Below are 12,957 nucleotides of genomic sequence, written 5' to 3' on the forward strand. Positions count from 1 at the left end.
TACAAAAAGTGTTGAGACTGTTCTGTAGAAAACATTGCGGTGAGACACAGAAGCAACCAGAGCCTGAGCTAAATGACTGGCAAGAAGCAGAGTCAGGAGGTAAATACCTGATGCTTCCCAGAAAAGCCTTGAGGGAAATGACTATGTCATCATGTATATTAAGTGCAATGTATGTGTTCCTGAAAAACTACTTCAGAGAAAGCACACAGAGTTTTAAAAATCCTCCTGAGAATCACTGTAGTGCCTTCTTCCCTGTAAAACAAGGTAATTTTGCTGCCTCTGCTGGAAAGATACAGAGATTTGTACAACAGGGCTACAGAGAATAACAACTTCCCATGCAGATATTCAACTATTGCAGTCCAGCCCGGAGGAATTAATCATGAAAGCAGTTACTTAAAATCTGAGAATGTTTCATAGGCTTGGCAGCATGTAAAGATTTCTGGGAACTGGATAAGGTACCCATGACCACGAGGTGGAAATTGCTAGAGAGAAGCTGTAGACTTCCAGTCAGTGTTAGAGTTGGCCACTGTTGTCTGTGACCCCTGCAAAATGAGGAAGGGCCACCTTCAGCAGAAAAGCTGAGTCTGGAAATTAAAAAACAAATCCATTTAGGCCAGTCAGAGAAGTGAAGAAGGGGGTTGGGGGTGGTTGCTATTATACCATCATCCACATGCCACCCTTCACAAACAAATACTTGTAAGAGACAAGGATCTTCTGCCTCATCCAATTCCTACTTTGGCTTCTCTAGTTTCTCTTTCAGAGTAGTATTATAGCATCCTGACCTTAGAAGTGATTCAAACAAAAGGTTTTTATTTTCCCTTCCCTTCCCTTCCCTTCCCTTCCCTTCCCTTCCCTTCCCTTCCCTTCCCTTCCCTTCCCTTCCCTTCCCTTCCCTTCCCTTCCCTTCCTTTCCTTTTTTCAGATTCTGGTCTATATTTTTAATTTACTAATTTATTTCTTAGAGTTTTAGCTCATAAAGCCTTGCATTTAAAGAGAACTAAGCCCTGGCTGATGAAAAAGAAATAAAGGTAAGCAAGTCAGTTTTGTGAGTTCAAATTTTATCCCAAGACACTCAGACCAAGGAAAAAAATGAATTTTCATTTAATTTTTATTTTAATTTGAAAATATACAGTTTGGATCCACTAGATTCAGATGACATCTTAACAAGATATGCAAAACATATTTTACTTAATTACTTAATTCAAATACTGTTGTTGTGCAGTTAGGGTTTTCAGGTTGGGAAGCTATCTACAAAGGAAAAAAAAAAAAAATTTCAAGAATGATCACCTGAGAGAAAGGAAAAAAACCCCGAAATCTTGTTTGGAAGTCTTAGAAGGAAAAAGTAAACAGCTTGTCACTTGCAAGTAGGGGAAAATTTTGAAGACTCTCAAGGCAAAAGTCTTAACAGGCATTTCTGACCCATTTGATTTCCTGTCTTTTACTCTCCAGCGGGTGCATCCATGGTCAAGGTCACCTTTCTCTTAGTTAAGGAGTATCTAATGATGTTTACATGCCATGTTCAAATAGTTTCCCTTCAAAAAGGCTTCAAAGCACAGTCTCTTCCTTTGGATCTCTGCATTCAATTGTATGTTATGTTTTTGCAACAAGGGAAAAAAGGAGGGACAGGTACCAAGTCCTTCTGCCCCCCTATACAGCACAGAAAAAGAATCTGCCTTTATAAATACAACACTGGTGCTGACTGGCTGGAGCCTGCTTACCCTAATGAGCTTAAAATCTTATTTGCAGAGGACATCTGTCAAGGCAGAAGTGAGGTACACAAGTGCTCCTAATCCATTAGCTCTAAATCCAGCCAAGCTCTCACACTCCTTTTTTTGAATCGAAGAAGAAAACCCAAGTGTACTGTACTATGGGACAGGGCACAACTTCAAGAGTGGATCCTATGCAATAAACACATGGGATTTCAAGGCACACAGCAAAGAAAACTGACAACAAAACTGGGATCATGATGGAAAACTCCTGATAAACAGGCCAGTCTGCAGCTCAGGAAGACACAGTGAGTTTCGTTTTTACTTGTTTTTTCCCTAGTTCTTCTGGATTTTTAATTGAAAATAAAGACGAAGAAAGGATGGGCTGCACACCTTCTCACAGTGAGACTGCTGCAAGAAGTGGTCTTAAGGCTTTGAATAAACCCAAAAGTGTTTTGCCGATTGATTCAAGAGATAAAGGAATCCCTCTGCTGGTTAAAAGTTCATCTTGCTACAAAATTGATGAATATGGGATCCAGAGGAAGGATTACCTGGAAGAAGAGGAGGATAGACTGTCAGAGCAGGACAAAAATGATAATTTGCAGTTATCTTCCAAGGCTCATTCAGATTCCCATATTTCCAGGGAAGACAAGAAAATTGAGAGGACAGCTACAGATGCTGAAGTTGTTATGTCTGAACTGATTGAGTCTCAAAAGCACATCACTGAGTCCATAGAGATCAGAAAGCAAACCTCCTGCAAATCAGAAGCATTGGCATTTGTCTGGGATGACATGAATGAAAGCAACACAAAGCAAATCCCAAAGAAAGAAAAGAAGAAAAAAACCCATAAGCTGGCAAAGCAAGGTCAACCTAACAAAAGTAAAGAAAAGTCCATTCTGGCCCCATGCGAGACAGAGAAGAAGGTTGACTTCCCAGAACTGCTTGTCAAGGCTCACCAGAGTGCGTACGCCTACTTAAATCCCAACCTCTCCAAGTATGAAACTATTCTGCACATGGCCAACCAGGCCACCCAAACTCAGCTCTTCCTACAGCAGATGATCAGCTTCCTTGTGCTTCGCTTCGATGAAATCAACCAGCTCTTGGAAGAAATTGCCAATGACGGAGAAAATCTTCTCAAAGATGTAGGTGGGAATCTGGCATGGCCAGCAGAAAAAGACGATTTGAAGGAGCACCCTGACCTTCTGCAACAACTGCTGCAGTACACGGTCAACAAAATGCAGCTGGTGAGTGGGATGCTGGCCTCCCTCACCTCCAATGCCCTGCAGGAGACATGCAGCTACCTGCAGTCTGCTGTGAGCAACTTGGAAGGCAAACTGAAAGCAAAGCAAAGCTTTGATGAGCACCTGCTGCGGACGGTAAAGCTGCTTGAAGCCTCAACTGTGGGACTCTCTCAGTCCCACAGTGATGACAGGACTCTGTGTTCTGAGGACAGTGGCATTGGTGTGGACAATGAATCCCTCAGAGAGTTCAGTGCTGTTAGCCAGCATGGAGGACAACCAAGTGATTCCTGTGCACACGGACATCCATCCCAAAAGCATGCCAGAACAGCGGAGCGTGTGAATGGTGGGACGGCGTCAGTGGGCACAGCTGCATCCCATGGCTCTGCACTTGGAAGGCATTTTAAAGACAAATTTCATTCATCCCTGCAAAATAGGGAAGCGACTTCTTGTCAGGGTGGAGTACCGGAAGGCACTTCTGCCATGCCCCAATATGCAGGCTTGAGCAAAAGCTGTTCCTACAACTCCTCCGATTCTACTCAGGAAGGTGAACATTTCAAAATCTGTGAATCAGCAGATTTTCCTTCTGATGAGGATGAGGAGGATGATGATGATGAAGAAGAGAGCACACTGGGGGAAGATGATGACAACACAAGTTTATCAGAAATGGGGAAGGATGCTCTGCCAAGGAGGTCCCTGTCTTCACCTGCACTCACTGATAATGTGCAAAGGCAGTCCATCAAGAGGACAGAGAATGTAGATACAGAAGAAATCATTTTGAAGATGAAAGATGCCATCAGTGAAAAAATCAAGTTCGTCCCAGCTAAATCCAGGCGTAAAGAATGGGTAGAGGATGAGAGTGGAAGAGCAGTCGTAGCAAAAAGGCCCAGTACGGCAACAGGCAGACAGAGAACATTTGGGAAACAACGACGGTCCCGGTCAGAGGAGTCCCTCAGAAGCCAGGCAGAGGACCCAACTCTCCTAGAGCTTCAGAGGACTCAAAAGGAGCTCAGCAAAAGGCTGGAAATGTTGTATGGAAAGGATATAGTTAACAACCTGGAGCTTTGGAAATCAAGAACAGCACCTTATTTACAGGATGAGCAAATCACATCTAGGTCCTCCCGCAAACTGAAGGCAGGCCTCTCAAAAAATTTCAGCATCCTACCTAACCAGGATAAAGTCCCTTTGTTCACATCTGATCAAAATCCTGCCTGTCCACTGAATGAAAAGAGAGGCAGGAAGCCTGTAAGAGCTACTGTGCCTACCCAGGAGACATCAGGAGACAAAGAAAATGAGCCTCCTGGAGTACAAATGCTCAGTGGCAGCAGCTGTACCCCCCGGCAGTCTGTCAAAAAACTTATTGAAACCTTCAGTCCTACTGATGATCTTGCAAAAGCCACACCTCTAAGATCCTTAGGACCAATAAAGTGCATCAGAAAATTTGGACTTCCAGTCATCCCACCCACCATTCCCTTTCAGAGAGGCCTGGCACCTTTAAATCTTAAGCATCGTATTTCACCAGTAGAAGACACAAACACCAATGATGTTTCTTCTAGCTTTCCAAATGCCTTTCTTCCTGCACCACCTGCAGAATTAAGCAAGAAGGACACAAAGGAAGAGACTGATGAAGACACTGAGAACCTGCCACCACCACCACCTGAAATGTTAATGGACACTTCTTCCGAGAATTTATCAGAGCCTGAAGAAACTGCAAGAATAGAAGGAAACTCTTCAGAAGATGTCAAAAAGACCACCAAACCAGAATTGCATGCTGCTAAGAGATCACAAGTTTCCCCAAAAATGAAAGCCTCCCTTCAGTCCATTGACTTATTGCCAAGTAAAAATATCAGTGGCCCCAGTGCGGCACTAATAAAGATCTAAGGAATGGCAGAGCAGGGGATGAGAAACTGCAGAGGTACTCCCTGGAGCTGAACCCTACCAACGTGCACATCCCTAGCCAGGAGGAGATATTAGCAACCCAGAGGAAAGAGGCTGCGGATTTATACAAGCAAACTCATAAAATTATTCCTCTTCAAAATCCCAGTGGGGTTTCAAACCCACACAGCAACAGCTCAGAGAGCAAGGGGCCCAATCCACCGGCGACTTCCGTGCCATGCCAGAAGCACGGCTCTCCTGATTCACTCCGGAGCAATGAAAAAGGCTCACCGTTTGCCAGGAGGGTCTCCCCAACAAGAACTCCTCTTCTTCACCAACTGAGAAACAGCTTTTCAGACCCCCAGCACATCACAGACACTCTCTGCAGGCTTTTAGCAACATGCAACCGAGCTCACCCACCATGCAGAGGAAACCCAGTCCCCCCTCTAGCCCCAGGGTGCCCAGCCCACCCTTGCAGAAGAAGCTGCCCTCACCACCACCACAGCGAAAACCACTCAGCCCTCCTGTGGGGCACAAGCAAAGCTCACCAACAGCACAGCGGCTGGCAGGCTCCCATGCTCCATTCCCCACCACCCCTCCCCACCAGCCTCCCCATCTCACTCCTACAAGGGGCCAAGAGCTGGGCTGGATGCTGGGGATGAGCACCAGCTCTCCTCCTCCAAGAGGGGCAGCAATGTCCGTTCCATATTTTGCCCAGCCACCTCTTCCTTATTTGAAGCCAGACCTCCACTGGTACCCACCACATGCACTCCTGAGGTGACCAGCCAGCCTGAAGCTGCATCACATCCCCAAAAGAGCAGTCTGCTATTCCGGCAGCCCGCAGACCGGACCAGAAAGCCGTCCCTGAGCACCACCAATGCTCAGCCGTTCGTAAGGAGAAGTTTCTCTGACCGCCGACCAGGGGTCCAGCTTCATCTTCCAGCTCCTCTAACAGCCAGCAGCGAACCTGCACTTAACCAAGCAAGGTAAGAAACTTCATGCCAGAAAAGTGAACCTATATTAAAATGCCCTAGGGTATATCACCATGTCCTGCAGCCATAGGGAGGAGGAGAGAAGATCCAGCAGGCAGGAACTGTGCAGCAAGATTGATTTCTTTAATTATTTTACAAACTCTTTTATAGACTTTTTTTTCATAGTCTAATTGGATAAGGATCAGCCACCCCTTGGGGGTGATTGGCTAAAATCCTAAAACATCCATTGTCAAAATATTTTTCTACTGTACTATAAACAAGACTTTTCAAGGTTGCAGGTGTTTCATTGTTTACAGAACTCTGCTACTATCTCTGTGAGAGAGAAAAGTCTCTCATAGACTTAAAAAATAGCAAGAAAATCCTTGCTAGCAGCATTTTTGTATCCACAGACCTACAGCACTATGTTGGCTTTCTAAACTTCTGATGGGAATTCAGCGTTGTTAAGAGGTTTCCCAGAAAGGAGCCCTGTTCCTGTTTAGAAGACATGGCTGGGCGAAGATAGCACTCTATGACCATCCTTTCCAACTGAAATAATCTGTTCTATTTTCTTGCCTCAGATTTCAGTAGACTACCAGTCTGAATGAAGGGAAGAGTTAACTCTCCATGGCTTGCTCAAGCCCTACCCTTACACATAAGCTGTGACAGGCAGCTCAGGGAAAATTCAGTGCTGGTTTCATGGCACAGAACTCCCCTCATCTGTGTGGGGGCAAAGGGCTTCCACATTCAATTCTTAAAAGCTCTGAAGTAGCCCTCAGGTTATAAATATAAATATTCATGAGAAGATAGGCTTGAGCCAAGAAAAGCGGTGTTGTTCTATCATCAGCCTCAAATCCAGTATAAACTGTTCAGCTGAAAGCTGTGGGAGAATGTTTCAAGTCAGCTGGCAAGAATGAGAGACAGATAATGTGAAGGATCTGTGTGGACATAATTATAGGCTGGAATTATGAGCTTCTTGTGCACACTTTCAGACGTGGGTGCTGATTTCAACTCTGATGGGTCCACAGCCCAAGCCCAATTTTCAAAGTGGAAAAGCATCCCATGGCTACTGGAGATTCATTGCTCTGAAAAATAAATCAAAGCATCAAACACACGCCAATTCCATGTCTGCAAAGATTGGTGGCCTGTTATTAAAAAAATGGGCTTAGCTTTAAATTTTGTCCATCACCTAAAAAAAAAAAAATCATAAAACCAGCCAGGAAATAGAAGTGGGTATTTGGGAATACTCAAAGATGTGTAACAGCCTGGAAGTACAGTGTTGTTATTCTAGTTTCTTAAACTCTTAGGATGTGTAAGTCAGTTAAGCTTTAAGCTTCTCCGGTAACCTTTCCACACGTGAGCAGTATTTTTGCTCTTGCCCCAGAAGAGCTGCAGTCACATGACTCATTCCCATGAGGAGGGATAGGGATTGAAAGATCAACCCCAACAGGATGAAATTGCACTCAGTGCACTGTCAGCACAGGGACAGTCATGGGCACTGAAGACAGATGTCCAGGCATTCCCTCCCCAAAGACAGAACAAGGACTGAGTATCCCACGCTGACAGTAGAGGAATGTGCTGAACAAAACATGTAAAAAACACTGGAAAATGCAAACCATTTTGCATTCCTGGTTCTAACATTGCATTGCAGTCTGACATTTGAATATTTCCTAAAATTCCTGTACTGTGTTGCTGGGTTTTCTGTTGTTTTTATGTACTGTGTGAAGTCAGCTTTGTCTACTCTGGTGCCTGCCAGCAGAAAAAAAATGTTTTCAAAAGAGGTTTTAAGTAAAACCTTGCAAGACAAAAGCCCTGGCAGTTTTATGGATGCATTTTAAAATCAGTCTGTTATAAATTGCTAGCTAATTTATACTGCAATGGGGTGTATTATCTTTCTATCATACTCTGTCAGCATATAGTGAGTAATATAAAAGAAACTCACTCTAAATAAAATCATCCCTTTCATGAAAAAGTCATATATCCTAGTGTTATGATCTACAAGTATTTTGGAAGAACGAAATATATCCTGAGCCAAATTCAGCTTATCATTTACCCCAATGAACATCAACAGTAATACTAGTCAGTTATGCCAAATTTATATCAACATAAGCAAAAGGGAAATTTAGGCCATTAATTACCCCACACACTGATTTAAGATGCAATGCACAACTGTGTGTTCTCTTACACCCCAAATAAGCTGCCTGGAGTAAATTTTACGGACCTTGCATTGAATGGCCTAAAATGAATATCACAGCCAATGTGCTGATCGGCTGAGAAGGACCATTTTGGGAGTGGCACATGGCAAAAGCTCTGACAGCTCTTCACATCACTGCAGGTCCTCTCCTCCTGCTGAGGACTGGGGTGGTTGCCACAGCTGTAAGCACCACATCCCCCTGTGCAGAAGCTGAGCCCTGCTCTTTTAGCAGGTGTCTTAGTGGACAAACCACCACCTTCTGATCATCTTTCTCCTCCAAGTTCGTTAAACAGCCAGGACTTTCTTTGCTTTGTAATTCACCCAGCTGACAGAGGAACATCTCAAAATGTCTAAACCTAAACCTAAACCTCCTCATTCTAGCAAGGTTGGCTTGCATGTGGTCTCAAATTCACAAGCCATTACCACACAGCTGTCAGTCTCCTTTCCTTCATTCCTTCCCTTGCTTTACCTCTTCTTTCTAGTTATAACAATGCCTTTTTTTTGATCTGTGTGGTGTTTTCCTATGTTATTTTTCTGTGTTACTAGCAGCTTCATTAGTAGAAGGGAGAGGACACAGAGTCAAACCTGAGATAGCATCAATCTTTTATAGGTAAAACATTTTGAAGACCAGTGAATTATCCTGTTTCTCCCATGCTCACAAGCTCAGGGATATAAAATATATATCTCCCCACTTTTCCCATACCAAATTAAAACATCCATTTGCTGAGAAGTAGGTTGCCCAAGATAATCTGGCAAAAGCTTGTACAAGCAAAAGGAGGCAGCTGAGTTGCCTCTCCCACACACCCCCTTTTAGCAGAAACACACACACAAAAAAGAGGCAACTTCCATCTTATTTTGCCAGCTGGCATAGATGAGCATTAAACGTCAGCATTGTGTGCAGATTCCTGTGTCTCCTGCACACTCATTGCTGTCCTAGAAGGCAAAACCCACTCTTTTTCCAAGCATGTCTTCTGCCCATCCCATGTTGTAAGGAGTATCAGGACTTAAAACATTATTAGCCCTAACCAGGGCTGGAGCTGGAGCTTCTGCATTTACTCTTAGGGTACCTGACAAGAACTTCAGTTCTCAAGTCAGTACAACTGGTTCCTATTTGAACAGCCTGTGGTTGGATAGACTGAGATAACTTTGCTGGTTTCTAACCTTGGTCATTTGACAGCAATCAGCAATTACTGGCATCTCAGTGAGGCACAAAATGTACAATTGCTCTGCTCATAGAAATTCTGCTAATCTGTAACACATTTTCTGGATACACACTTTAACAAAATACTGTTTCATTGACACTGCTCCTCTCCCAAGAGGTAGAGCAGAGGGAGAAGATTGAATGCTATTATCTTTAAGATACTGTTCAATGAGGGCTTGAGAATGGATTGGGTTGACTGAATCAGGCTCAAAGCAAGTAGCCGAAATGAGCCCCTCTGCAACTGGGGGATATTTGAATCTGGATTAGTTTCATGCCTGGACAAGTATCACAAATCTCTTCATTTAGCAGTTCAAATCATTAAAGTCCTAGCAGTTAAAAGTAGGAATATAACAGCTTGTCTGTAGTTGAAAGCTCATTCAGTTTAGCAGTCTATATACTTAAAATACAGTAATGATTCCCAGATAGCTCTGAAATACATCCCCATGTTGAGCTTCAGGCACATGAATTAGCTGCAGCAACACAGGGCACACTTCACACACTTCAGCAGGAAGGCAAAGGGTGTGAGATATTCATTACTAGATCCAGTGCTATGATCAGTCTTGATACATAAAGTCCCCGTACCCGTAGGGAGTGCCACAGCAACCTCAGGAACATCATTTACACTTTCTGTGTCTCAGTGTTCCTGTCACCAGAGTGAGAGTAGCAGATTTATAATACCAGAATTCCCCTCCCACAGTCATGCTGGCATGCTCAGAAGTCACTGTAACCAGGCTAAGGAGATGCACGTCGGAGGTAAGACCTTTCCTTTCCTTCAGGAGTCTGAAACAAGACTTTTCACCCAAATCTGCCCTTATCTGCAAGGGAACCCAGTCTCACACTGATCCCCTGTTAAACATACAAAATGTTTTCTTCCCAAGCGAGGTTTGGGAGGGGTACAGTGCATTTGGCATGACAAGAGTACAATCTGGATTGTGGTGCACATAAAGAGTGTGTATTCTGGAGGAGATGGGGAATGCCAGGGTATCGTGCAGCATTTGCACTTTGTGGGTTAACATGGTCTAATCAGTGCTGTTTTAAAAAGTCACGGTTCATTAGCCTCTTAACTTAAGCATCTTTCCTTCTGCAGCTTGGAGAGGAGCCCTAGAAAAGCAGGTGACTCTTGGAACAGCTCTGGCATTGCTGAAACCAAAGAGTCCAACAGATCTGCTTCCCACCCCAAGCTCTACGTCGTGGGCCAGGGGCTGCAGAGGGACTGACAGCAGAAGCACCCCCAGAGGCAGAGGCATGAGCAAGGCCAGAGGCCCCAGAGGGAGGAAACAGCCTTACCCAAGCCTCCAAAACGTGGCTCCATCTTCTCTTGCAAGGAGACTATATGATGGCATTGCATCAAAAACCCCAAACTGGGCTCAACAGTCTAATGAAATACCAGCCAGCTGCTCCTCCTTTCATTCCATGGTTTTACTCAGAGATCTACATGGAGCAAAAGAAGCACTTTGTAGCTGGGTGAGCCTGAGGCAAATTTGGTTGATGAAGACAGGACCTACAGCCAAGTCCTTTTTTCCCCAGTTTAGATAAGAGTTTAAAAACCAACACAAATTATCATTATTCAGGATGTTATCTATTCAGTAGGCATCACAGTCTGTGTAAAAAGGACTGTTGTGACTTTTCCAGGAGGGAGGTGAAACCCTGAACCAATTGAGTGTTACTGCATTAAACATCCATGGCTTCAGCAAAGCCACATCTTCACCCTAGGTGTTTATCAACATGCAGGGAGGGAATAATGTCATACACAAGTTAAAACAAAGCAACCCCTTTTGAAAGAAAAAAATTAGGGATCTAACTCCCTCAAAAAAGCTTTGATCTTCTAAATCACCTTTGATTACCAGATAATCTTATCACCTCTAGTTTCCAGGGTACAAGGCTTAATCCTGATTAGAGCCGTTTTGCAATAGCCCGATCAAACAACACTATAAATCACAAGGCATCTAAGGACACATTTGGGGGTTTTGTTTGGGTTTCTTTTTCTTTTTTTTTGTAAAAGAAAAAATGCCACCATAGAGAATCTTATTCTCCCTGAAAAAGTTTTATTTTTTTTTCTGATTTATGCCATTTGAGGGTATTTATTGTAATTTCACTGGAGATTCTAGACAGATTCTTGTTAATAAAAACACAAGTTATTTATCGTCAATTAATCCTAAGCTTTTATAGCATTCACTGGAATGCAATCTCAAAAATTACTGGATCTTTCACTCCTAACTAATATATCATCATGGTTAAGATGCAATTTTTAATTAATGTAGTTTTAGTTTCATTTGACATGTTTTCATCTACAACTTTAGTACAGAATAAGATCCCTTAAAAAAAAATTTGTATCATACTTCATTAGGAATAGTTTAAGTTTTTCCTACTGTTTTCATCAAGGTGGTGTCTGGGAATTTCACCTTCACACAGAATTTTTACCCTTCCTGCCCACCTTCACGGGGGAGCAGATCTTCATCTTCTCCAGTACCAGGGTTACCCTCTGGATACTGAACTCCTGAGTTTTAGTCCTGTGCCTTAACCACAACTATCTTTCACCAAGTACAGTGCCATTTTGCACCACAGACCCAGGGAAACCTTAATTGTTATGTTTAAAGTGGGGGTTTGAATATAGAGAAGCAACTGACAGTGAATAGATACTTTGGATGGTATGGGGTTTGTGAGCTTAAGGAGGCCAAGCAGCCATACCCATACAGACATCAGCCAATCCACCATGTAATCATACAGGCAGACACACCATCCCCTATCAAGCTGGCAAATCACCAGGGAGATACTGCAAAGCTTGCCAGCAGTGTAAACTCCACAAGTGAGTCTTCCCCCTCATCAGAAGTGCAGTTCTCCTCCTCCTAAGAATACAAATGCATTTTTACATGCATTTTGGGTTGGTTTGTTCTGCTGGCAGTAACCCCCCAGAAAGAAGCAAACCAGAAACACGACAGCAGGACACTGGCACTTTGCATGCCTAAACGCAGCTTTGCAGAGGAAAACAGAGCAGAGTGGGAGGACAGCTTCTCCTCCTCAGCTACTACAATCAGTTCATATCTTTATGGCTTCATGCTGAAATTTCCCAGCACTCATGATGGGGAATAAGAGAAGGTATTTATTTACATCCCTCAAGCAGCAGATTCTGCTAGAGCAGCACATGGGGCAACACCTCACTTCAGCAGTCAAGCTGGAAACCTCCTCCCACGTGTGCTCTCTGGACATGGAGTCAGCCAAAGCCTCTTTCCCCAAAACCAGGCTCCCCTGAAGACGTGTGCATGACCTGGCATCCCAGCACTTCATCTCTCCCGGCTCTGACTGAGGCTGTGGTCATCAGGAGGTTCCTTGCAAACACAATCCCACCTAAAGACTGTAGCTGTTGAAGGATTCTGGTGCTGCCCAAAGGATGCTGCAGCAAACTGCTCATTCTACACAGGACACAGCTTCTGGAGGAGTGTTCTGCAAGTTTGTAACATGAACTCATGATTACATGTAGTTAAGAGATTCTCTTTAGTCCAGTTAATGTACAGGACTCTTGCAAAAAATGTGTTTACCTTCAATTTGTACTGCAAGCATGAAATTGAGAGTAACTCTAGTATGCAGGAAATGATAGTTCGCCTCACCACTTTTTAAAAAAAATTAATTTTTTAACAGGCTTTTTTGTCAACAGTTCCATTTTTCACAAATACAACATTTCTGGAATACAGTTGTTTTATAAGACCAGGCTCAATTTTAACATTTATTTTTTACTGATGTAAATAAAACAGAGGTTTTATATACAAGGTATGAGTTT

General features: G+C 43.5%; 1 protein-coding gene across 1 annotated transcript; it reads left to right on the plus strand.

Moving 5' to 3' along the window:
- The first annotated feature begins 1,766 nt into the window (after positions 1-1,766).
- Positions 1,767-12,946, plus strand: PCARE (photoreceptor cilium actin regulator). Its single transcript, XM_010393519.4, is given in 5 exon segments — positions 1,767-4,808; positions 4,811-5,143; positions 5,146-5,409; positions 5,412-5,805; positions 10,270-12,946. Coding segments are annotated over 5 exon segments (3,843 nt in total). The 5' UTR covers positions 1,767-2,086; the 3' UTR covers positions 10,400-12,946.
- The last annotated feature ends 11 nt before the right edge of the window (positions 12,947-12,957 follow it).

Source organism: Corvus cornix, chromosome 3 (genome assembly GCF_000738735.6).
Source record: "Corvus cornix cornix isolate S_Up_H32 chromosome 3, ASM73873v5, whole genome shotgun sequence".
In the NCBI taxonomy this organism is placed as follows: Eukaryota; Metazoa; Chordata; class Aves; order Passeriformes; family Corvidae; genus Corvus; species Corvus cornix.